General features: G+C 55.0%; 1 protein-coding gene and 1 long non-coding RNA gene across 3 annotated transcripts; one reads left to right on the forward strand and one right to left on the reverse strand.

The window, feature by feature from the left end:
- The first annotated feature begins 1,119 nt into the window (after positions 1-1,119).
- On the forward strand, positions 1,120-4,102 carry LOC137842908 (uncharacterized). Its single transcript, XR_011089270.1, has 2 exons — positions 1,120-1,378; positions 2,553-4,102. It is a non-coding gene; the product is annotated as an uncharacterized lncRNA (long non-coding RNA).
- TFAP2E (transcription factor AP-2 epsilon) lies at positions 3,918-25,686 on the reverse strand. 2 transcript variants are annotated; one of them, XM_068657544.1, is made up of 8 exons: positions 25,342-25,686; positions 24,758-25,204; positions 24,370-24,421; positions 11,123-11,338; positions 8,358-8,586; positions 8,000-8,118; positions 5,055-5,196; positions 3,918-4,690 (listed from the first exon to the last, which is right to left on the reverse strand). In XM_068657544.1, exons 1-8 carry the CDS (start codon positions 25,366-25,368, stop codon positions 4,402-4,404), a joined length of 1,521 nt encoding a protein of 506 aa, XP_068513645.1. In that variant the 5' UTR covers positions 25,369-25,686; the 3' UTR covers positions 3,918-4,401. The 2 variants fall into 2 exon arrangements, with proteins under 2 accessions (XP_068513645.1, XP_068513646.1); XM_068657545.1 differs by lacking the exon at positions 11,123-11,338 and having other exon boundaries at positions 3,923-4,690; positions 25,342-25,676.
- Between the last annotated feature and the right edge of the window lie 262 nt (positions 25,687-25,948).

The raw sequence follows: 25,948 nt of genomic DNA on the forward strand, positions 1-25,948 counted from the left end.
GCACACGGAGGAGCCATCCACAATAACACTCTCACCATTTTTCCCTGCCTGTCTCTGAGAGAGGTTACTGGGACACTTCAGCACTGCGATTATGGGGTCAAAGCTTGGGTGTGCATTCAATGCCTGGAATTATTATTGCTATTTATGATATCCTACTGAAAATGCAGTGGTGCTCAGGTGGCCACAGTGGGAATTCTTTGCACTACGAAGGAGGTCAGGCAGGAAGACCAAAATGATACCTTCTGGCTCAGCGTGTTTGGGTTCTGTGTAATCACTGGGCTTAGACTGTTTCTCCTAAAGTCTGTTAGGATAATTAAAGCAGTAGTGGTATGCTGCGCACAACATTGTCTAGGCGGCTAAATCAATAATCTCTAAAGCGAGCACTTTGTCTCCCTTGCAGATAACATTTGTTTTACTGCCTGATTTGAAAACGTTCTCATTTTGGATGTCTCGATTCAATTGCATTCATAGGAAAAACTTCCCTTGCTCACCGTGTGGATCCTCGGACTCTGTAAGTAAAGCTCAGAATCTAATGGACTCTCTCATATATGAAAGAATGCATTAACTACAGGTCAGCAAAATCTGTTTATTGTGTTGTTTTAGCATGGAGAGCTATTATTATTATGTTGCTTTTAAGGTAGCCTGCTTAAAGGTAATTTAGCCTGTCCAAAGCCATGCAGAATGCCAACACGTAACTTCTGCTTGTTTACGTTAATGATACAGTGCGGAGTCACAGCTCAGTGTTAACCTCAGTTTACCCTTGGGATAGCTGACTAGTAGGGAATGAAGAGTTTTTGTAAATGTTCTTTCTCTTTTTCACTTGTCAAGGATTGTCATGTGGTTTTCCTGGACTTGTCATCCATTCAAAATTAATTCAAAATAATCTTTTTTTTTCAATTCCCCTTTAGGATTGAAATTCCACAGTGTTCTATAACGAGGGTAGAAACCATGAGCCCGAATCTATTTTTACTCCTTGACATAATCCTACGTCTTTTCCCACGATGATATTTGTAATCAGTGTGGGAATTTATACCAGGGTGGAGCCCTGAATTGTGTAAAAAGCCTTTCTCTCTTTTAGGATGGAAAGGCAAAGAATGCACCAGGGGATGGCTTTGTTTGACAGTGTCCCCAGGAGGGGAACTCCAGCACTAACATTTTACAAACAGGAATTGGACTGGCACAACCTCTGAATGTTATGCTCTTCTCAGGTATCTCTGTGGGCATAAAAAATCCAAGATTTCTCGTCCTTTGGGGAAGTGGAAGCCTCAATGCCTTCAGAAAGGTGACCTCACATGGCATTTCTCCCCTGTCAGTCTTGAGCATCTGTGGCAGAATCACCAAGTGAATCCAAATCATCAAACTTCCTCACAATTAAAAGGTAATTGGTGGCATCCCGGCCTTTCAGGCACCAGACTGTTAAACACCTCATAAAACATTCAGAAGACTTGCAGAACCCAAAGAGGAAAATGAGGAGGGAGGTATTTTTTCCACCTGATGGACATGGTATGTAATTACCTTAGGCATATCCTGATTCTCTCTCTCTATTGCTCATCGCTGCTATGTCTAAGAATTACTTGATATTCAAAGAGTGCCCTAACCAAGTCAGGTTTTCATAACATGATTACGTTATGAAACATTTTGCTCCCGTATATTACAGTGTGCACACATACACTTTCATCATGTATTGGACTGCAGTTTGTTCTCTGATACCATGCACCACAGGATGTCTACAAATTGAATTATTTCAGGATAGTTATGCTAAGTAGCTCCATGCAGGGAAACCTGTATTCCAGCACAAAAGCACCTTGTTCTCCTTTATCGTAATCCACGTTTAAAATGGGTTATGATGCAGAACAGGCCACTCCTATTTTGGAATAATTTTATATAGGAAGAGCTTTTGTGCTTTTGGCTCACACCCTGCATTAGCCAAAAGAGCTTTGAAGTGTAGACAAGCCTCTAATGTGTCTCTAGTATTTCCATCCTGCTCCCTGGCTCCTGCCTGTTCTTTGGCTCTTCCTTTGGGAAGGTCCAGAGCAAAACCAAACCTGCAGAGCCCGTCATTTAGGTCTTTGTTTTTATAAGCTTCATACCAAGGGACGTTTCCAATCTGATTCCCAATTTACGTGCATCCTTAAGTATTTGAAAGGAGTATTTAGACGCAAGCTTCTGACTCTGAGCCATCCCCACAAATTATATTAGTACATAAAATGTTTCCTTTCACACTTGGCTGAAAGAGAGGTCCCTCTGGAAGCCTGCGGTTCCTTTTGGGACCATTTGGTTATTTCTCTATTACCATTTCTTCTAAAACCACCCATCTTCCATTTTGTCAAATGCCATTTACGCATCTGCTTCCATGGATTGCCATGGCTGCTTGCTTGTCCTCTCTTCATTTATTTAAGCCAGCTGCCTGTTTCGTTGGGTGTCCTGTCTCTAGTTTTATGTAGCTATTCCCTGTTTGTATTCTTCCAATCATTTTCCATGCCTGTCCCTTACTGCTCTTCTCCTCTATAAGCAGCACAGCTCTGACCCATTTGATTTGATTCCTCCAGCAGGAGTCTGCTCCCATCTGCGATCATCCTGGCTGCTTTTCTCCATGGCTTTACCAGTCAGGCTGGCCAGATCTGCGAGTGGCATTTGAGACAGAGGAATAACATATAAGCACAGGTATGTGATGCAGTATCCATTTCCTGGCTTAGTAAAGCTTCTCTAACAGTTCCCCTCATTTTATTTGTATTTCTGACCTCCTGTGAGTGCATGACGTGGCTGCTTTTGGAGTCCTACCCATCATAATGCAACAAACGTAGAAGCTAATTTAGAGAGCTTGATCACATATAGATTAGGAGGGTTAGTTTATCTTCTAATTTACTCACTTTCTTGATACTATGAGGTCCTTCTATAGACAGGTTTAGATTTGACTACCCCGAGTAGTTCTGAAGTATCTGCAAACTCATCATTTCACTGCTCGTCTCCAGCCCTACAGAGGCGCCGGCCTGCTCAGCTGCCGTGACTTGTGAGGTCAGGGCATGAACACCAGCTCCTGTCATCCCCTGAACTTTTTATTTGTTGACTGCACAGCTCAGTCAAACAGCAGCCATGGAACTGAAGGAATAGTTAAACAGATTTAAGAAACAATATCAGGTACAACCGCAGAGGCAAAAGGATCCTTGGTCACAAAAACGATGGAGGTGTTTTCTTCAAATAAAAAGAGGTTTATTAAGATAATGAGAATGACATTGTGGTGTGGGTGTTGTACATCTATTGCAGCATTAAGAGAAACAACAGCAAGTACAAAATCCTGCAGAACTTCTATAGTCATTATTATCACAGCCTATCTTGTCCATGCTACAGTTTTGTGTATCCAAAACTTCATTCCCATTTCTAATGGCAGAAAAACCAGAGACTTTCATCTTTCAAAAACAAAACAAAAATGAAACAAAATAAAACAACAAAAAAAAAAGATTCAATTCGATATAAATAACTCGCACTGGACATCTTAAAACTTTCAGATTTAATTACACATAAATAAATATATACAGATTTAGAACAGTTCAGTTTGGCCTGGTTCAAGTTCTGCTCCTTGTGCTTTATTAATTATAATTATTATTATTATTAATTTTAGAAACTTCTGTGCTGTTATCTGTAGGTTGTGGAGTTGTAATAAGTCCCGGGTATGACTTAACCTGCTTTATCCCCTGCAGTAGCAGTCGGAAGCTCTCCGTGGTCGGTTCCTGCCCTGGGAAGGACCAGGGTGAGGTTTGTTCCTCCCCTCGTGGCACAGCCCTGGGAAACCCACGTGGAGTCTGTTTGAAAACTGTAAACGAAGTCTGAAACTGCTTCAAATCCAAAGCAGTTCTGCTGGCAATTTTCTCCTGGCCTGGCTTTAGGGCTGGTGGGGAAATAGGAAGGTTTCCTCCGTGTCTGCCTGTTGAAACCAGCTGATAAATCCAGGTACAGCCAGCGACCCAACTCCCTGCCCTCTTCTGCTCGTTCCTCTGCTTCTTGCACTGAGGAGGCCTCTTCTCGCTCTTCTCAGAACAAATTCCTGGAGCATGTCAGGATTTCGTTATGGGCTTTCAAAAAAAATAAAATAAAAAATGAAAAATTGCACATGACTTGGCTTCCTGCATCCATGATTTAAAAGAAAAAAAAAAAAGGCAAAAACCGAAAGCCATCAACCTGGCTTATTTTCTCATTCTCACTACGTCCATTAGAGTTGGTTTCGTCTTAAATTCTTTAAATCTTTTCTCTCTTCTCTTTGTTTGCTTTACGAGTTTCATCCCGAGTTCGAATGTAGCAGTTCAGAAAAACACTGCCCTGGGTCTTCGTCCCCCCGAGCAGCGTTTAACCTTCCTTTTGCTCCCGGGGAACGCTCCCGTTGGGCAGAGGGAGGGAGTCAGCGCGTTATTTCCGATGCTTCACTTCCTTTTCTGACGCTTTGGAGTCTCCAGCCGTGTGCCCGTTCCCCGTGCTGTTCATGAACATTTTATCCAGCCCCTTGAGGGACTCCACCAGGTAGTTCTGGAAGGCTGTGAGTGCCGCACAGATGGCCGGACCCCCAAAACCGTGGGTTATCAAGCTGAAATGAGTCAAACAGCTCTGCACACCCGGCTCTAGGATGAGGGAGGGGCGGCTGTTCCCCAGCGGTGAGCGGTCCTGGGCTATCAAGTCTGCAAACTCTTTACAAATTTGCCTGCAAGAGAAAGGTTTGCGTTACTATAAATGCTGCTGGGAAGCTGCGGGGGTGTTTGGGGCTTCTTTTCCTGCTCCTTGCACAAGCTCCAGCCTGCACAAAGCCCCTGCGTGCAGCCCAAAGGGCACGTCCAGCAGTGCCACGAGGTTCCCCGGGGTTAGGTTAACCTCTCCCGTGTAGGAACAAACCCTTCAATCCATGCTAATTATTCATCTTTCTGCACGTTCTCCAGGTGTGGCTGTGCGCAGTTTATGAGGCCAGAAAAGGAAGCTTTCGGGGCAGAAGAGGAAGTTTTTGGGGCGAACGCCGCCCTTCCCTTGCGGGCTGCGTGTACCTGCCGCGCTGTGGCCGGGTGAGTACTCACTTGGTAGCCAGCAGCATGTTTTTCCTGGTGTGGAGCTCGGTGGGGTCGGAGTGCTGTCGGCACAGGTACTCTGCTGCTGCTTTGGCTGGGAACTCCGTTTCGCACACGTAGCCGAAATCCCGGGCCAGGTGGACGGCTTCACCTACAAGCAGGAGAGATTGACAAGCTGCATCAACCCCTGTGTGAAAGGGAACATTTTTATAGCAGCTTCAGGCATTTCACTGACATGGCTCACGGGACTGCAGTGCTCTCCTTTCTCAATCACCACCCAAGAGCCCTCTCCACCTTCGGCTCTCAAGCTGCTGCAGAGACACCACTAAAAGTTTCCTGCATCCATCTGTAAAACAGGGAGACCACACGGGTCCGACTGAACCATCACCACCTCTAAACAGAAGCCAGTCCCTTCCTTTGATAACTTAAAAGGCACCGAGCAGGTGGTGGCTGGCGTTGGGTCAGGATGTGTGGCTCACTGAGCTGCTCTCCTCCAAAAGAAGGAACAGCAGAGGTGGTTCTGGCTCGGCCCCTTCCCTTGCTGGATCTGTCTCTCCCCACTTCTTCCAAAATTTCCTGCTGCCCTCTCCAAACTGAGCAAATCGTAGACTAGTCCTAGAATTTTAAACAAGTCAGAGGGTGCAAAGCAGCCTTAGCCCTGTCACTGCCAGAAAAAAACAGGGATGTGAGGATGGAAGGAGCCGAAGGAAGGTGTTTACATCCTCCCACAGCGAGCAGGGCCCTCGGGCTGGGTGTGCAGGCAGCATATCCATCACCCCCTGGAAATGCCCACCCATTGATGAAATTGATCCATCTCCAGGCGTCCCCCTGGAAGTAATCAGAGCTGATGGCAATTGATCATGCCCAGCACCCGAAATCCTGGTCGGGCAGGCAGAGCTAATTTGACTTGCCCCCTGCTGCTCGCATGTATTAGGCCATCCATCCTGATAGCATTAACCTAGATCCCAGCACAGCTTTCCCAGCTCCCAGAGCTGGCTCTGTGAAGCCGTGTCACGGGGAAAGTGTCTGTGCTTGCTATATGCAGCTGATGCTTTCCACTTTCTCTCTTCTTCCAAAGAAGCGACGGATAAGGTAAACCTAGAGAATTGGAGCTGCAGTTGTTTGTGTGTTAGAAAATAATCAAAACGCGCTGGCTGCTGAAAAACAGCTATTGTGGCAATAAAAAAGGACTGGATGTCCTCGTGGTGAGAGCTGAGGCTGGAGCCTGGATTTATTTCCTCCTATGAGTGTGTGCGAATGGCTCAATGTTTTAAAGGCAATTCAGGTGCTGGCTTAGAGAGGCTTCAGCAGAGGGGACAAGTGGGCTTGGAGACAGGAGCCTGCATCCTGCCTGAACACATGCCTCTTCCGGAGAATGTGGGCATGCTTCTGAAGTTGAGGTACAGCCTTACTGCCTGTCCAGACCCATGCTGGAGCTACCTGATGGGGCAGATGCTCAAGAGAAGGCAAGAGTTCCCGAAGGAAGCTGTGCTTCTACCTGCGTGCTGCCCTTGTAGTGCTCCCTGGAATCCCAAGCCCCCACCCTCCCCCATCTGTACGAACAGTTTTGGGTCTTCTGTGTAACAAAAAGTATATTACTAGCACTCAAAAAAAATCCACCTAGTATTTTTTAAAAACGAACAGACATTTGGGAAAACAGAGGGGAGAAAATATTAAAGCAAGGCAGCAAACATCCAAGAAAGTAAGTGCCTGGTGCACGGAGGGACAAGCCAGTTTCTGTGTGCTGGGTAATGACAAAGCACTGACACCTTCCTCTGCATGAAACAGCTCCCAGTGCCATAACACTTACGTGCAGGAGGAAATTATATCCATCAAGCACACATGGCGCCATGCTTTTATTTACTAAGAGCTGGTAAGCAGCAACCAAAACATCGGCAGCCACCTGAAATCAAAATGTACATTTCTTCCTTCCTTTCTTTCTTCCACTCTTTTCTTTCTCCTCTTTTAATGGAAATCAGCCTTTCATTCAGCACAAACCAACTGCCCCCCAGTAACAACCTCCGCCTAATGAAGCGGGTCATTTAATTTGCTGCCAACAATGGAAATGATTTTCTATTCAGAAACTGCAGGCAGCTGCCTCCAACACGCTGGGCTCGAGCACAATGGATTCCGGAGCTGGAAGGGAGTCGTAGCTGTCACTGCATTTGTTTGCGTCCCGTGCCCTTTTCTCCAAAGACCGCATCGTCATTTCCATAGTGCGAAAAGTAGGAGGGGAGCAATCGACCAGGCGGCTCCGAGCACCTCAAGCTGCACAGCACCTCTGCTATAGCTGCTCTCAGCCCTTAGCACCATGGGCTGAGCCACCGCAAACTTTATCTCCACCTGCAAGCTCCTCCGTGTCTCGTTTGTCCCCTGCTGTGCCAGCAGAGGAGAACCTGGCTCCCATTTGGGGCATCTTTTCGGGGACACAAGGCATGGACCTGTGCTGTGCAGCCCCAACAGAACAGGTCGGTGCTGCCCGGGGACAGCCCAGCCCTTGGGCACAATCACAGCAGGCGATTTTGTGGCCCGAGAGGGCACGGGGTGCTACAGGACAACTGCCGGGCTGAAACCCCAGCAGCTTTATTCAGGCCTCTTTGAGTTTGGTTCCTCTGATCCTGATTAAGTTTTACCAAAACTGGTTCCCAGAAGTGGCTGGGAAATTTAAGCAGGGCCAAAAGGGAGCTTGCAGCTCTGATGTTCCACCCAGTTCAGGTCCCGAACGCCTTTTCCAGCATGGGCTATGACTGGTCCGACAGAAACGTCTCAGTTTCAGAGGACAGACGTGTTTGAATCAGCAGGGAGACTTCCACGGGGATATTTCCAGTCTCGGTCGCAGTTAGTGGTGACCACTGCATACTTTGTTTTAAGTGTTCTCGGTTGTGGAAAGCTGCAAATGAAGGGTGTTGAAGTTTCGGCACTCCCGTCTTACGAGGGAGCGAAGAGGCTCTTACCTTCCACCAGCGAGGTCAGCAGGGTGACGTTGGCAGCTTTGCGCCTTCCCGCGGGTAGGTTGAGTCCGATTTTCTCCAGCCTTTCCCTTAAACACCGACCCCCGTTTTTTGATTTTGCCCTGAAGAGAAAGGAGGAAAAACAACCGGGATGTAATTAAGGTTTAAAATGACCATTATTCCAGTTTAAGCTTGTAGGTTGGAAGGGAAAGCAACAAAATGCTGCTCTCATTAAGCCATACACCCCCGATTTCTCTTCTCCACTAACACGGGATGTAAACCCCGGTGCAGGACACCCAGCTGGCTTCGGAGGCATCCCCTGCACGCAGCAGGGAGCTCCCGGGAGCGCCGTGCCCCTTACCTGCGCAGGACCCCGCCGAGGAGGGAGGCGTTGAGACACTCGGGGGGCGAGAGCCGTCTCTGCACCTCCCCGACCGTCACCTTGTACTTGGAGGTGGAGCTGAGCAGGGAGAGGCGGCCAGGCACCGAGCAGAAGACCTCGTTGGGATTCGTCACCCCTCCGATCAGGCCGTCTTTGTTCATGGACAGGGTGGGGATGGTGGTGCCGTTCGCCTTCGAGGGGATGGGCACTGGGAGACAAGGAGGGGAGAGAAGGGGAGACGGGGGCTGAGATGCCGGAGCTTGGGAAGCAGCTCGGTGGCTGCCGGCAGCTTTCTAGCAGCCAGCACGAGCGCTGCCAGCCGGAGGTGTGAGCGTGGCCGCCGGCGATAGCTCGGGTTCGTGTTCTCTTCAATGAAGGAAAAGAGAGAGGTGGGGTTGATGAAACCGAACTAAAAAAAAAAGAAAAAGAATGGAAGAAGCCCAGGCTCTGCTCTCGCCTGCTTTCCCGCACCTCCCAGCTCTAGTGGAATTAATCCTGGGGTTTCGGGTTGGTCTCCTGGGAGGCTGAGGTCTGCCCGCAGCATCGGGCTGCGCCTGCTGCCCTGCGTCCCCTGGTGTGGGTGGCAGCGCAGCGCTGGCCCTTCGCAGGGTGCACGTTCCTCTCTCCTGGCCTAGGAAGCTGCTGCACCCCTCCAGCCTCCACCCCCAGGGCTCAGCTCCCACCTTCCTGCCCTGCAGAAAGCCAGGGAGGTGCCGGGAGGGCTGAGCACCGTGCCCGCAAACACCTGCCCGTAGGAACAGGGGAAAGGCTGCAGCTTTGGGGTTAGCCCCACAACAAGCCGCAGCCCTAAAATCACATCAGGATGGGCCGAAAGGAAGCTTGGGCCGATCGAACGCGATTAATCCAGCGCAAACTTCCTTTTGCTCAATGGACAGGAGTTGGTTAGCAAAGAAATGAGGCAGGCAGTGGTGAGCACAGCACCACGCCGGGCTCTGGCATGGCACTGGGCTGACACGGGCACGGTTTTCCCATACGTCACCCCACTGAGAAACCTTCTGAGACACAGTAAAGCTTTATAGGTCCAAACTACGGCTGTCGCCCGTGCCAAATCTCTTCTGGCTTTCATGTTCTGAAATTAATCACCAATTTACCTCTGGAAAAAGAAAAAAAAAAACAAGTTTTCAAAGAATCCAAAGGGGACTGCAAATGCCGTCGCTCCAGCTCATTTCAGCCCTGGCATTCCTTGTGGTGCCTTGGTAATGGAACAGCTCGCGTTCGAGTAACGCAGCAACGAATGCCAGGGTGAGATGTGGGTATAATAAAGGAAATACGCATGCCCAAAATGAAACAGAAAACCCCCAAATTAATTGGGAAAGCTACGTAGACTGGACCTGTTAGTGGACTCTTACAATCAGCATATTGTAAATAGAGCTCAACAACTTGTTAGCGTGGCAATAAAAAGCAGCACATGGTACATAAAAATGGCTAATGTTTTAGGGCTGAGAGATGGATGGAAATGAGCTAAGGTACATTAAGTTCCCTCTAGCATGAAACGTGGGCAAAGTCAGGGGATTGAAGGGCAAGGTGCTGGCGTCGGTAACTGCGGGGCTGGCATGTGCCACGGCTGGGGCTGGCTGAGGGATGTCAAGGGAGGAACAAACACAGGAACATCACCGCTGACGGAGGAAACCAGAGACATTTCCAGGAAGCAGCGACTTCAAAGTTTTCTCTCCCAGGCCCAGAACAGGTTATATTTGTCTCTAAATTACCCTTGAAATAAAAAGTCAGAGCATGTTTTACAAACATCCATGCAGTGCTGCGAAGGCGTGTGTCACGGCAGGGCCAGGCACCCCGGCACGTGTGGCTCCTGCTGCAGCGGGGCCACCCCGTAACCAGACCCGTGGGGACCCCTGGGTTGCTTGCTGCACCACGTATTTATCAGTGCCTGCAGTGCTCTGCATCCTTTACACACTCACACATTTGTGCATGCCTGGAGTCATGCAGTGGTGGTACCCGAGCCTGCATGCATGGCCGGGGACCTGCGGGCACACACCGGGGACCGAGCAGTCATGCAGGAGAGGGGCTCATGCTGCACCACGCGTGCCCATGAAATGTGGCAGCTGGGGAAGGAGGCAAACCTCGCTGGCACCAGCAGCAAACACCCGAACCTTGGAAAATTGGCCTGGAGATCAGCCAGGTGGCACAGCGGGCACGTGCTGCGAGGGGGTGGCCACGGGGACGGGACACCAGGCAGCACGGATGGGTGCTGGTGCACAGCAGGGTGAGGCAGGGGGACACGACACTTTGGAAACAAACTGGCCTTTTGGGGGATGACCCTACGGTCAGACACAAATCCCCCTGGAGAGCTATAACCCAGAGACCCCGTGGTGCAGGTGATGCCCTGAGCAGCCGGACCACCCCTGCTGTATGCACCACGGAGCCACAGGGGCACCGGCACCGAGGTGCCCACACTGGACCGTGCGTATTGGCATCGCTCTTCTGCCTCGAGGCCAAGCTGAGAGCACGGCCCCGTTGCCTTTGGCACGAGCATGCATGGATGGGACAAGGGCAGAGCTGGCAGCACGGCACACCAAATGGCAAGGGGGAACGGGGCGGGTGGCAGCCCAGCATCACGCAGGCGTTAGCGGCAGTGCTGGAAACCGAGCCTGGCCTCTCGAGTCCTGTAACAGTGCTTCAGCCATTAGACAGTGTTGCCTCAATACAACAAGAATAAACATAGCCACGTTCGCCATTAATTATTAATTATTGTTATTTGGCCTCACCTGCTGTTTGCCTGGTCTGATCTGCAGCTTGTTTGCCCATAAACATGCTGCAGGAGGGAGACAAGCTACCATTAAAGCCTGACAGCTTTGTTTCCTTGGCTTTGGGGGAACCAAAATTGTCTCTTGTCATCTGAGTAAACCAAAAGTCCCCCTCGATCTTCAGTTGCTGCTTGCCCGTTCCCGCAAGCAGCAGGTGATCGGAGCACCTGAGCCAGCCTGCAGACAAGAAGGAAGCATGAGACCGCTGCAGGCGCAGCACCCGGCGCAGCGCCCGAGCGCGCCGGCCCCGGCGTCCTGCGGCTGCGGGCAGGAGCTGGGGACCCATCCAGCCCACGGCGGGTGCATGCGGGAGGCTGAGCCCTGCGGGCAGCACCCCAGGGTGCCTGGCACGGCATCACCCCTAAGCTACGGTGCAGAAAAAGACACGGCTGGGGCAGGGAGGGGGTGCTCACCACTGTTTGTGGGCACCGCGCAGGTGGGATGCGAGGGGAAGCGCTCGGTGCCGCCGTGTCCGAGCGGGGTCGCAGGGCAAGGCACGGAGCTGAGCCCCCGGGGGGTTTGCAGGCGGCACAGCTGGGAGCAGAAATGTCACATTGGTGTCACCGCACTGGACGCCCCCTCTAAGGTCTCCTGGGGCTGGGCCATGGAGATACCTGCCCTTGGCTCCAGGGACATCGTTCTTCCCTCTGGTCCCCATCACCGCGTGTGACTGGTCCCCACGGTGGGCAGGTACCAGCCGCTGGCTCAGGCAGGCTGGGAGCACACCCACAGCCACAGAGGATGGAGTTTGGGACAGAAACATGCCCCACAGGCTGCTCGATCCTACAGGGACAGGCCCACACATCACACACAGACCAGCAAGGGAGGACTTGGGTGCTTGTGCCCCATCCACGGGGGTGCCCACATGCTTGGCCCCCTCCAAGGGGCAGCTTGTGCACAGCTGAGCCCATCCCGTCCCACCCAGGGCTTGGTTTTCAACAAGAAATGTTCAAATGTGTTGGGTTTTTGATAAAACGAGCTGCTGACTTGCCAGCGGGGTTGTGGTAGCCCAGGGAGCTGGGGATGCTGGGGAAGAAACCGAGAGCCAGGGGTGAGTTACGAGAGAGCCACGGGGACGTCTGCATGGGAGAAAGGGGGAAAAAATCCTTCTGCTCCCCAAAACCCCTGGGTCATTGAGGCTGGGCTGCTGCCCAGTGTCAGAGCTCAGCTGCTGGGGTCCCCCGACAAAGCCCCAGCGCCGCGCTTCACCCCAGTGAGCACCCCGGACTGGGGATGCTGCTGCCGGGCTGGGGAGTGACAGGGCTGCAAGGAAACACTGCTGGGCTGTGCAGGAGCATCCCAGGGATCCAACCAGGAGGGAAAAACTGAGTTTGAAACACGGCTGTGCTGACAGGGCCCTTTCCCCAAGACCTCAAAGAGTTTCCCGCGGCTAATCCCCAGCCCGGCGCTGATACAGGACCTGCTGCTTGAGTCATTGCCTCGCTCCCAGTGCCTGGGTGAGCTGGCTAATTACTGCAGCCGGGGAAAACTGAGGCACAGAACAAGTTAAATCATTTACCAAAGAGCAGGCATACGAGCACGATCTGAATGCACGCATTTCTGGTCTGTGGGAATGCTTTTATAAGCAATCCGGGATTTATGGCGCTTCCTAAAAGTTGGGCAATAGCTCCAGAAAGCTGATGAGGTGTGTCCCGGTATGTCCCCTGCTTCCATAGCACCCGAATCTCTTAAATGCCCTGGGATAAAGCTGCATTTGCCACTGCATCCTCTTGTCTCACGGTGCCCTCGCATTTTGAAGTCTGCTGTTGAGGACGTCCCAGTGCCAATAAAAGCTGTAGGAGTTCTTGCCGAACGTGGGAAGGAAAACGATCCAAATTTCTTCTGTGGATGGCCACAAGAAGCGTTCCCCTGAGGCTCCCCAGCTCGCTGCCTCCTTTCAGGTTGCAGGGGAGGTGCCACTTGCTGCGCATTGCGTGCACATCGCAGAGTGGCACCGGCCCTGCCGCAGCTCCGTGGGTAGGCACGGCTTTGTCTTCCCTTCAAGCCCAAACAGCTTCTGATCTCCTGTCAGAGAGGCTTTTTTTTTGTGCTGACTCGTTTCTGGTTTGTCTTTTAAGCACCCTTTGGGCGTAGCAGGCAGCGGCGATGAAACTCGCACAGCCCAATTTGCTGTGGCATGAAAACTCCTGATTCAGAGAGAGTGATTTCAGGATAAATCCTGGTTTCCAAGCACACTGAAGGCTTCGTCCCTTCTCTTGCTGGGTGCTCACTGCCCTGCAGTTGTCCTCCAGCCTCGTCCAAAGCCGAGGAGTCTCTCTGTGGCACCCACGGGTCACCTCCACAGCTGGGGCTCCACCGTCTCCATGAGCAAAAAGGAGATACCAACATCTACCTGGGATCGATGCTGGGATATGCCATTAACACTGGCCAAGTGACCCCTGGATGGAAGATTTTTCCTGACAAGAAGCCCTGGGGTGGGAAATGCAGCCAGCAGGATCTGTTTCAGTGCCTGAGCACAGGACGTGGTGATGCTGCTTGGAGTAGGGAGGCAGCACTGTGGGCACGAGGCCCCAGCAGCTCCAGGGATGTAACTGGGGGCCAGCTCTGGCCGAGGTGTCCTGGGAGGAAGTTTCTGACAGTTCTGGTCTAGGTTTGCAGAGGTGGGTCCTGTGGCTTTATCATTCCAGGTACAAAGAGGAAGGAGCACTAGCAGCACGCCCTTCAGGGGCTTTTACCCAAGGAACCGAAATTCCCTGCCTTTCCCTGGGGAGTTTGTGCCCAGCCAGACCCACAGCCTCATGCTCTGCTGCCTGCTCACCCCTCTCCTTCCCATCCACATTAACAAACTGAAACTACATCCCAGCTCCTGAAAACGGCCACTTTTACCTGCAGACAGCCCCTTCCCACCCCATGCAGGGTCTGTGCCCGTGGGGACATCACCGGCCCCGCGGCTGCTCCGTGCCCCTGCACCGATGCTGACTGCACCCCGGCAGCTTTTTTTGTTTTAAGGGAAAAGAGATTTTACCCACAAAAAGAGAAAAAAAAAATGAAATACTGACTCATTCCCATTTGAGAAATGTGCTGTCTGCTTGCGAAATAGTTTGTAAGCAGGAGAATTTGTGGTGCTTGGAAATCAGATTGCTTTTCGCGCTATTATTTGCCCGGTTCCATTTCCAGCCAAAGCTCGGGGTGCTGCGAGGGGAAAAACAAGTCCAGAGGGAACATGCAAATCGCTGCCGTCTGACAAGGCTGTTGTCTTCCTTCCCTGGGTACATTACAGGTAAATCCTCCTCCCGAATCCCTGGATGTTGGCGCTTTTGTTGCGACACCTCTTTTAAGGGCGGGAGCGTGCTGGAGCTTAGATCTCATTTTAAAGGGCTATCGGGTAACCTCTGGGGAGCCCACCTTGTAACTCAATTTCACATCTCCAGCTGCCCCAAAAGCATCTCAGCACCGCAGGGCAGCTCTGTGCCAGGGACGCCAGCACCCCATGAACCAATTTTGGCTTCTCCTCATTGCAGTTTCTGGTGTTTTGCCTCCCTGCCTCTCGCCGGCAGCAGGCGAGCCACGGGCATCGGTGCCCGGGGATGGCACCGAGAGCCCAGCCCAAATTTCGGTTCCCTGCGGCTCTGCCCGGCTCCAGGCGGTGTGGGGAAGCCTTGGCTGGCTGGGAAACTGTGCTGGTGGGCAGCCCCTGATGAAAGGTGCTTCAAAAAAAGGCAGAGGGTTAGCGCCGCCTTTCAGGAAGAGCGCTCGGCGAACTCATCTAGCCTTACTTTGAATGTCTCTGATGTAAATTATCCGACCGAGATACATACAGAAAGAAGTGGCTGCGTGTGGGTGGGAGCCAGAGGCGACTGCTCCTGCCGTGGCTTTTAAAGCCCTGGTTCGGCGAGGAGGTGCTGCAGAGTTCAGCTTCTTCAATTTCCTGGTGCTTCAGCGCAGAGGTATTTATTGATGGTCCGGGGAAGGAGGTCAGTGCCATCAGCTATATTTCAAGCCCGCAGTCTGTAATTATCCTTTCTTCCCAGAGGGGATTATACAGGTATTTTCTTTATCTTGAATGCACAACCCGAATCGAGTCCCCATGTCAAAGGGAGCCTCTCTAGGAAACGCTGTAATCGGCTCAAAGGCCTTTTCAAATGGAAGGATGGAAAGAATCTTGGTTTTTATCTCAGGGCTTTGCAGATCGCTCGGCCCCGATAGGGAAATGGGGCTGGGACCCTCGAGAGGTGAGGGAGCAGAGGTGCAAGTCAGCAGCCCCAAACCATTCCCACGAGAAAGGTAATCAGGAGAGGTCCCATGCCTATGCAAAGCTGCCCCACTTAACATTTTGTTTCCAATGCAAATCAATACATTAAGTTACGAACTAAATTTTAAGGTGCCGTCTGATATAAACTGCGATTTTTCTTTCTGTTACAGCCCCTGAAGTGCCTGCTGTCTCTCACTGGGCACTTGTTCTGTTTCTGGGGAGTTTCAGGCCGGATTGAGGAGGTTCAGCCTCCCTGGGGCTGGTTCAGCATCCCCATTAAAGACAGCACCTGGTTACACATCTTTAAAGAAGCAGCCAATCCACAGAATAACCAAAATTATTCACACACACCTTCGCAAAAGCACCTTCAGGACTGGGGAGGGGATTAGTAACCGATTTGCAATTAATTATTCCAGCTCTTGCATTTCCCTGCTTTGCCATTCAGGCACAACTCAAGCTCAGATGCTCTTGTTCAGAATCTTTCATGAATTTGGGAAGAGATCACAGTTTGTTGGGAGTGCCACAAGTTTCCCTGCTGGGCTTGGATTTGGGGACTGCATCGTGCTGTCGGGGGAGCCCCAGCAAGCACCTGAGGAAGCAGCCTGGATAAAAACCTCGGGAAGCAGCATTAAAGATTAAAAATCCCCCTAACTCATCCAATCCAAGTGCCCCAAGCTTCCCAGAAATGAATGAAAAAGGATTTGGATGCTGCTTCTGAATGCTGAAACTTACTTGCAGATATTTTCTGCTGTTCACCGGCAGAAGTGCTCTGGCAGTGCCATGCCCTGACCCCTCCTGCGCCTCTCCCTGCCACATTTCCAACGTGAAAAGTCAGTGCAGGGATTCAGATTATTTCACTTCCCCTCCCAATTCCATATTTTTTTTTTCTGAATTTCCAGCTAAGCTCTTTGCCACCTGAGCAAGAAAAATAACAACTACTTAAAATTCGGTTCAATTATTAACTGCTCTGGCCAGATCTAAGACTCTGCCTCTTTTTGTATAGAAAAAACACATTTCACATCACAGAAATTACACAGGTATCGGGTAGGCAGGAAAAAGAACCGGGAGGCTGGATGGCTGTAGGATTTAAGCGAGAGGAACTGGAAATCTGCACGGCTCCATGCAGCCGACAAGGAAAGTTTCTCATCAAACGTCGCCCCGGCAGCGATCGCTCCCGCCTGCGCCCACTGCACCGCTCTGCCCCGTAGCGTTCGGCATCACAGGTTTATTCATTTAGCTGCACAAACTCCCATTACATTTTGGCAACCGGTATATGGGATCTTTATGTGTTTAAACAGTATAATCCATTTTACAGTAACATGCTTGAGAGGTTTTCCCTGTATTCCCTATAGGAGCGCCTGAATTTGTGTGGCTTGGATCTACATAATCTAAAAAGGGAGAACAAAGATGCTGTGTCTCTTGCAAACGGCGGTGGATCCTGAGTAAGCCATGGTAATGTTGCTATCAATTTGTTAAAATGTATTTAGATTATTGAGGGGCATAAGACCCTTCAGCAAAGATTAGACATGAATAATAATAGGAAAATACTTCTCATATGGAACTCGCTGCCAATCCGCCGAGCATTTGGGGAGGTTTCCGTTCGATTCCCAGAGCGCAGCAGCGCACAGAGGTCAGTTCACCTGCCCGTTTGGAGTCACCGGCTCGCCTGGGGAGAGCTTTTGGGGGAGACACCACTTCTTGGTGTCGCAGTGAAGCTGCTTTTACCTGCCCTGCTCAGGGACTGGTGGCAGGTTGGGCCAAGTGACCGCATTGCAGCAACGTCGCTCCCGGGTGCCAGGACGCGGCGTGGGGACACGTGTGCCAAGAGCCCTCTGCAGCAGCACGGGGACTACAACAGTGCCAGGGGGACCCAGGGGAAGGAGCAACACCAGAATCCTGCAGGGAAAACAGCTCTGGCTGGCCACAGAAAGGGCAGCAGGAGGAATCGAGCTGGCCATGGGGACGGCACACATCCATAACCAGGCTGCTGCGGTGCAGCCTTACAGTGCCTGCAAAGCCTCTGATGTTTCTCCAACGATTGCCCCAACCCTTGCTAGCCTGGATCTGCTTGAGCTGGGTGCTTGGAGCAACCTGGACACCTGTGCTCAGATCCCCCGCTCACACCCCATCAACCCCAAGACTTCAGCCCCGCTCTGTCCTGGTGCGCGCCCCAGGGATGCGCCGTCCCCACGCAGCCACCTTGAAGGGGACAGCACCAGGGACACGGCTCCTGTCCGACCAGTCTGGAGGGAACAGGGCCTGACCCGACCCCTCGCTGCCTGGCGCCTCGGCACTCGGGTGACTGATGCCAGATAAATGCCTGAGATAGAGGGCGGGGAGCCTCGGCCCCGCTGGAATCCCAAGCACGCACCACGGACACTGCGGGAGCTGGGGAAGGTGAACCCGCACACAGCTCCCCTCATCCAGCTCCGGAGCCACTGGCACAACCAAACACTGCTGTATTTGATTGCAGAGGGTGGTTTGGGCTCATTTCTAGCAATTCTTCCTCATTCCCTACTGCTTCTCTGCTCTTCTCCTAGAAGCCCCAACACTTAACCTCTCCCTGAACCAAAGGCGATACCTGGACGGGGCAGAACTGGGCATGGAACAGGGCACGGAGCCGAGAGCCGAGCATGCAGCAGCTCCAAGCATCATATCCACACTTGCTAATTAGTTCCTCCATTAAGAATTAAAATAAACAAACACATGGAAGGACAGCAAGAATGAGTAATTCCCCAGGATCACACAGGAAAGGGTGGGATGATTTAGTGGTTACGGCACTAGTCTGGGACTTCAGAGAACCTCGTTTAGGCTCTTTAACTAATTAAGGCAGATTGCGCGCATTTTTTTTCCTGAGATCACATATCTCAGAACATTACTAAACAGGGAGGAATGGGCTGCCTTGGCCTCTGCTCCACCGTGGTTGCGGCGTGACCCCGGGCACGTCCCCGGCTGGCGGCACGGAGCCGGTCCCATGGGTCTGGGGCACCGTGGGTCTGTCCCACCGTGCCCCGTGGGTGCTGGCCGGGCGCGTGCCTCCTGCACGGCCCCGGCTGCAGACCGAGGATCTCAGCACCACCTCCTCCGTGGGGTGTGCGTCACCGGGCCTGGCTTCCCAGCCAAGCAGCGCCCGGGCGGTGGCTTTTTGGAGCGCGTTGCGAGCTGGAGACATCTGCACCGTGGCTGGAGGGCTACGGGAATGGGAGCTGCTGAGCCCAGCAGCCAAAATGGGTGCTGGGGGGTCTTTGCCTGTCTCCCCCACTGACTCTCATTGCTGTGGGACTGGGGGGACGCCCTGCTCTGGCCTGAGGCAGCGTGCACAGCATGCAGGAAGAGAAGATCCGTAGGGTGAGACAAGCAGAAAGGGCTGGATTGTGATATTTGGGGTGCTGGGCGCAAACCAGAGCACAGGAAGAGGTCGCCTTGGTCTTGGCTAGGACCAGCAACCTAAGGAGCAGAAAATCTTGATATTGCACTAAAACACCCCCAGGGAAGACCTTCCCAGAGGCACTGAGTTTTCCCCAGCGAAGCAGCCGGCGACTGACCGCGTCCCTGCCCACAAGCAGCTCATGCGTGACCGACTACCGCCGTGTGCCACCGGCTTCCGAGGGCCCCTTGGCCCCCGAGCATGCCCGGCGGCTGCATCCTGCCCACCCTGACAAGCCGGGGCTGCAGCACCCAAGCTCGAGGCAAGCACTCGGGCTGCCAAAACATCCCGCAGCCCCCACAGCCGAGGCGTGCAGGAATCGCTCCTCCAGGGCCAGCCCAGCGCGGCGCCGTCCCATGGGGAAACCACACCTGGAGTCCGGCTCCTCTTGGTTTGACTCCCCAGCCACATGCCAAAAAAGCAACCCAAGCTGGCTTTTCTGAACCTACCCTTTCAGAGCTGCTCTTTACTTCCAACAAAGAAAAAAAAAAAACTCATTTAGAAGCATCTAATTAAACAGTAAGTCATGACAAGGTACATGAAACTTGGAGATAACGCATGCCTGGGAGGCACCGGGAAGGTTGAGACAAAGCCCAGCGCCTCCACCGGTACCCCAGCGTGTTATCTCGCATGAACACACACCTGGTTTTATCCTGGTGCAATTATAGGACATTAAAAATATAATTTTAATGGAGGAACGGTGATCTGGCCGCAGTTCAGAGTGAAAACTTTCTTTCAAGTTTCTCTGTTTGATTAGCCGGGGCTCCTGCAGCGCGCGCATGTGTGCGCGAGGGAGCAGAGCCCGCGTCTGGGGGTGCGGCGGCGTTTTGATGAGCACCGCAGCGTGCCGGCTGCGCGAGGGCTTGCCGAAACTTTAAAGCCTTTGCGAGCGGAGCTGAGGAAGGCAGCGAAGCCTCCCTCAAGCCCCGGCTTGTCCCAGGTGAGCCCCTTTTCCCACTCAGGACAACTCCCCCAGCAGATAAAGCTGCGGCGAGCAGGGGAGCTCTGCCAGCTCGGCGGGAGAAGCCCGAGCTCAGCACCGTACGTCTGACTGCCGTCCAAGCGCCTCCACCCACGATTTGTGGACAGCCTTATAAAAGACAAGTCTTCGCAGCCCCAGGTGTTTTATAGGATGACCTCATTTATTACCTTTCTCATCGCAGGAAATGATGTTTATCTAATCTGCTGCAAGTATCGTTCTTTGGGGAGGTTTTGTTTTTTGTTGTTTTTTTTTTTTTTTCCCTGCCACATCTGGCTTCACGCGACATTTCTTACAGCTGGGTTCTGCCCCGTGCCGAAGCGGAGGAGAAGCAGCATCGGTCCCACCAGCCCTGAGCCCACACCAGACCCCGTCCCTCTGGCAGCCCCACGGCGAGACCTGGCTTCAAAACCTGCCATAGCGAGTGGATCTAAGGAGCTCGGCCTTGGTCTCCCTCCTCTGCTGCATTCTTTAGGAGTGACAGCCACTTCTTGCAGTATTTCTAAATGTGGGCTCGGAGCACTCCGAGGCACAGCTTTCCATCTGTCCGTCCAGCATCCAGCCAAACAGGTCCGCATTCCTGAGCAGAAACGCTAGCACTGCCACTGCGGAGCAGCTAAAAAGCCTCGGATGGAAATTTAAACGAGTCACAAACACGAGGGAGAGCGCGGCGGCCAAACCCTGCTGCTTCAAAGAGAAGCCAGAGGAGCCAGGTCCCCATCGGCCAGGCAGCACCCGTGGGTGCCCGCACGTGCCCGTGTCGGCTGCGCCCTGCTCCATTGGTGCTCCGGGAGCAGCTTCCCTGCGAGCAGGGTGCAGGGCGCTGGGATTTTCTCTGCTCCCACTGCTCGCAGGGCCCCGTCTTGCCCCACACCACCGGTCTCCATGCGCTGGCATCATCGCCAGCAGGACCCCGGGTGCGCTTTGGTGCTGGGGAGAGGGATTTTTATTTTCCTTCCCAAAAGGAGGCTCTTCTGCTGAGCCTGGAAAGATGTCAAAGCGATGAAATCCCTCTTTATTTTATGACCAAGCTGCAGGGTTGTTTCTTTTTTTTTTTTTCGCTAAGAAGCGCAGTGGCGTAATGCTTGATTTCATAAATGGAAAATCCCTCTCTGCTCTCTCACACCAGGGCAGAAGCCGCACCAGGAGCTCCGGCAGCGGCTGGGGGCTTGCGGGCAGGTTCTCCCGTGCTGCAGTTTGTCTGTGGGGTTTTGCACCGGGACGTGAGCAGCTGGCCCGGGCCTCTAACCACAGGGGCAGCAGGTGAACGCAGCAGAAAACGCCTCCAGCAGCCAGAGCCCGCAGCAGCCGGAGCCCCGGACCAAACTTTTTTCCGAGCTCGTTATAATGTTTTCAAGCCTAGGATAGTCCTGCTCTTACATAAATGCTTGGGTGGGGGGAGAAGGAAAACCAAAACAAACCAACACCCAGCAAAAAAAAAAAAAAAAGAAAAAAAGAAGAAAAAGACAGAAAAACATTTCTGAAATACTTTTTAAAAAGAGGGAGAAAAAACAAATGCGTGCGCAAAAGATAATCACAAAATCTCCGCCGCCCCATGCAGGATTTTACCCTATTAATTCCCAAACCAAACCATACTCCCCGTTTGCCATCCCTGTGCTGGGGGCAGCTCACCCCATATTTTTTAGGATCCCGAAGCCCCCGCTGTGGGGCTCCTGGCCCAGTGGCCGTGCTTGGTTTCTGCCGGCATCGCCAGATCTCCCCCTGTGCCCCCCGTGTCCCCTGCAGGAGGCTGGGGGGCACAAATCGGGTCCCCGGGCACCGAGCGCTCCCCACTCGCCCACGGGCACTGCCCCTGGTAATGGGGCCACCAGGGGGGCTTCAGGGACCGGGGTCAAGGGGGGGGACATTTCGTTGAAGCGGGACCACGTCTCAGCAGCTCGTTACGGCGAGATTTATCTGCCTGCACACGCACGGCTTTAGGTCGGGTTTCTGTCCCAGGGCCGTACGGGGAGGAATTCAAGGATTAAGCAGCCCCGGTTGCGGGATTTGAGATCTCGGCGTGATTTATGATAAAAACATCTTTTTTTTTCCACCATTCCCCCAGCTTGGGAAGGGGAGAATTGTACCGAGAGGTGCCCGCTGTCCTCCCTGCCTGCCCAGCTGCGAGGTTCGGGCTTTGCCCCTGGTTTATTTTTTTTTTATTTTCTTAATTTATTTTTTTTTCCAAGGGGGGCAATTCCCGACGGCCACGGTGCCCGAGGCCACATCTCGGGGCAGACACAACCAACCCAAACGGCCCCGCTCTTCACTCAAAACTAAATTAAAGAAATCAGGCGGAGGATTAATTAATCCTCCCGCTCCGAGCACGGGGCTGCGGCGCTCGCAGCTCCTGAGCGCGGCTCCTGCGCGCAGTGGTGCCCTGGAAAACGGAGCAAAACCCCTGGTCCTGGGGGGGGCGAGGCGCTCAGCACCGCTCCCGACCCCTCCCGGACCCCCCCCCGGCTGCAGCCGCCGTTATTCCCGAGTTTTCCTTCGGGCTCCTCACTCCGGTTTTTAGGACATCGCTTCCAGAGCAGCCCGGCTGGGGAAGGGGGGGTACAGACATCGAAATTTCAGCCGGGGGAGGCACGGGGAGGCCGGGCAGGGCTCGCTCCGGGGGGGCTGTGGAGCTTGGTCCCGGGCACCGGTGCACGATGCGGCCCCGCACCGGGCCGGGGGTCCCCGCGCTGCCGCCCCGCTGCGGGACCCCCCCCCGCTCGCCGCCGCCTCCCCGCCCGTGCCGCGGCTCTGCCGGGGTCGCCGCTGGAGGCTGCGGGGAAAAGGAGCCGGGATCCCAAAAAATAATTCGGTTTTTGATGCGCTGAGCTCCCGGGGAGAGATGGGGAAACCCTGGCGGGACATGGCCCGAAGGCTGCAGCCGAAATCTGGTTGTTCTCCAAAACGCGCTTTATGTTTTGATTCAAACACGGCAGGCAGAAAAAAATAAAATAATAATAATAATAAAAAAAAAAGACCGGGAAAGGCGAAGTGTTTGTACCGCAACGCCTTACTTTTCAACCAGGGTTATTTCTATTTTCTATTTTATTTTGTTGTTTTTTTCTTTCGAAAGAGGGAGCCTACAGGACCTTTAGGTACAAATCTGGCACAACAGATTCCCCGCAACAACAATTCCTCCCGACGAAAGACGGAAAATTTCTAATTAATCGCACGTTTTGAAAAACGGCTGGGAAATAAAATAATATTAAAACGAGACTATAATTTCAGCCGGACCCGCAGCCAAAGGCTCCCACCGAGACGCGTTTCTAAACGGGAATTTAATGCTGCCGGCACCCCAAAAAAGCAGCCGCCCGGCGAGCACATCGGCGGCACGGCAGAGCACGCTGCAGCTTGTTGCGACCATCCCTCCTGCGAGGAGATTTGTTGAAATGCCTCTCGTGTGCTCTAATTAAAGCGCAAATAATTACCGCCCTGAACGCTCCGCCGAAACGCCGTGGGATGGAGCTGGGCGCACGGACCCGGCAATTTTCACCCAAACGGGGCCGCAACGCACCGGGAGAGCTTCACCCCCGGTCCGAGGCCGGTCCCGGGGAATCTGCAGCCACCGGGCAAGGGGAAACGTCCCCGAGCCGAGCCGGGCCGGGCCGGGTCCCCCTGCCCCGGGCCACTCGCCCCCGGCACCCGGCGACCTCGAACCGCGCCGGGGCGAGCGGCTGCGTCTCCATTTGCCCGCCCGTGCTCGGATCCTGAGCGGGGGGGAACCGCTGAACCCGTCCCTTTCACCCCCCCTAATTTTGTAAAAAAATCCCCGAGAGCGTTTCCCGATGGCTTTGCCCCAGTTATTTGCCCTGCCCGTTCCATTCGCCGCACGAATCGCTCGTGTCCCCCTCCTGCTCCCAGCAACTCCCCGGCGGAATTTTTGTTAGAAAATAAAATAATATCGGGCGGAGGGGAGCTTGTAAAATACATCGGGAGGGGAGGAAGGAGCCGGTTCCGACCGCGGGGCTTCGCGTGGAAGCCCCGGCACACGTCGGGGAGAAGAAGCGATAAATTCGGGCAGGTTGGCACCGGGGGGAGCCTGCCCGCGGAGCCGCTTCCCCGCTCCGGTCCCGGAGCCTCGGCAGCACAAAACCGACCTCGGCCCCGTTTTGTCCTTCCCGGGCCGAGCCCCGCTCCGCCGTGCCCGCGCTGCGCGGCCCCGGGGCACCGGAGCTGCCGTCGAGCCCCGTTGAGCCCCCCTCGGGGCTTCCCCCGCCAGCCACCCTCGTCCCCCCGGGGCTCTCCCGTAGCCGGGACCGCCCGGCCGAGCCTCTCGGTCCCCCGGTACCGGGAGGGAGAAGCGGCCCCGGTTCGGCCCGACGGAGCGCGGCCGGCCCCGGACAAACGGCCAGAGCCACCCGCCGGGCCCCGTCGCTTTCGTTTCGCCCCCACCGAGGCTCCGAGAGGTGCCGAGAGACACCGGAGCCGGGCACGGCAGGGACCCCGCGCCCGTTCCTCGCCGCCCCGGAGCTGCCCGGTTCCGGCACCGTCCCGGGGGAAAAAAATAATAAAAAAAAAAAACCGACGTTGGGGAGCCCCGAGGGCAGGAGCCGAGCCCGGGGGCGCGTCCCGCGGTGCCGCCGCGCTCTTACCTTTCTTGATCACGGACTGATCGAGCAGGTTCATCCCGCCGTCATCCACGGCCTGAAAGCACCAAAGCAGAGCCGTCAGCCGGGGGGGAGAGCGGCGGGACCCGGTACTCCCGGTGCTCCCGGTGCTCCCGGTGCTCCCGGGGTTCCCGGGGTTCCCGGGGCCGGCGGCGAGCAGGAACCGCTGGGACACGGACGGGCGGCCCCGGGAGCGCAGCGGAGCCGCGGCCTCACCCTCTCCATCGCCGCGTCCCGGTGGCTCCTTCCCGGGAACGGGGCGCCCCGGGGGGACGAACGCCCCCCGGCACCCCAAAGCGCCCCGTGCGCCCCCGTTCCCCAAACCACCCCGGCCTCCCTCCTTTGCCCGGCCTCCCCCCGGTCGCCCCGGTACCTGGATATCCTCGAGGCCGTGGTGGCCGAGGCCGTGGAGGCCCAGCGGGCCGTCGGGGAGGCCGTGGCCGCCGTCGGGGAGACCGTGGAGAAGCCGGGGCACGGCGGGGTACTCCCGGCGGGGGTCGAGCCCCAGAGCCCGGTGGGTTTGAGCCAAGAGCCCGGCGTCGTCTTGCCGGGAGCGCTGGGGGGGCCAGGCGGGCTGCTGGTGCTGGTGCAGGGGGCTGAGAGCCGCGTAGGGGTCGGCGAGGTGCGGGTAGCCGGGCTCCTGGCCCTGCGGGTAGGGCAGCGGAGGCTGCGGGTAGGGCGGGGGGAAATAGGGCGGCTGGAAATCGGCGGCGGGCGTGTGGCAGAGCGGCGGAGCCGAGCCGTAGGGAGCTTGGTTGAGAGCGGGGAGCTGCGGCAGGCGGGCCCCGGCCGGTGCCCCGGGGAGCCCCTCGGCGCGGTCCTGCGGCGGTGGAGACAGCGGCGGTGAGGACGGTGCCGACCCCCCCGTCGGGTGCGGATCCCCCCCCACCACCACCACCACCTCCCGGCCCCGAATCCCGACCCCGGCCCCGGTTTGCGGCCCCGTCCCGCACTCACCATGCCCGGGTAGCTGTGCACCAGCATCTGTGCGGGCCCGCGGCGAGCCCCGGGCGGGCCGGGCCCCGGGGGCGCCCCCGTCTCCGCCCCTCTTTTACCCCGCCGGAGCGGCGGCTCCCATCGCCCGCCCGCTCCTCTGCGCCGGCCCCGACTCCATGCACGCCAGTTATAGCGGCGGGGGCGCGCCCGCCGCGCCGGGGGCGCGCGTCAGCGAGAGGGGCCGGGGACGCGCCGCCCGCTCCCGAGGGGCCCCGACGGCTCCCGACGGGCGGAGGGGGCGAGGGGCGGCCGGGGCTGCTCCAGAGCCGTCGGGCGGCCCCGGGGACGAGGCTCCCGTGTCCCCCCCTCCTCCGTGTCACCCCCTTCTTAGGTCCCCCCCACCGCCCCCCCCGGGCTCCCTCCGACGTCCCCTGCGAGCCGCCTCGGGGAGCGCCCCCAGCACGGAGCGGGACCGAGCCCCGAGGGCTGGGGGGGGGGGGGCTGGGGGTGAGGGCAGAGAGGCTGCGTTTTATTAGCCCGAGCGCGGTGTTAGGGCCTCGGTGAGACAGCGGCGGAGCCTCCGGTGGAGGCCGGGACCTCCGCCCGATGGCAGAGCCCGGGGCCGGTC

This window comes from Anas acuta, chromosome 21 (assembly GCF_963932015.1).
Source record: "Anas acuta chromosome 21, bAnaAcu1.1, whole genome shotgun sequence".
Taxonomy (NCBI): Eukaryota; Metazoa; Chordata; class Aves; order Anseriformes; family Anatidae; genus Anas; species Anas acuta.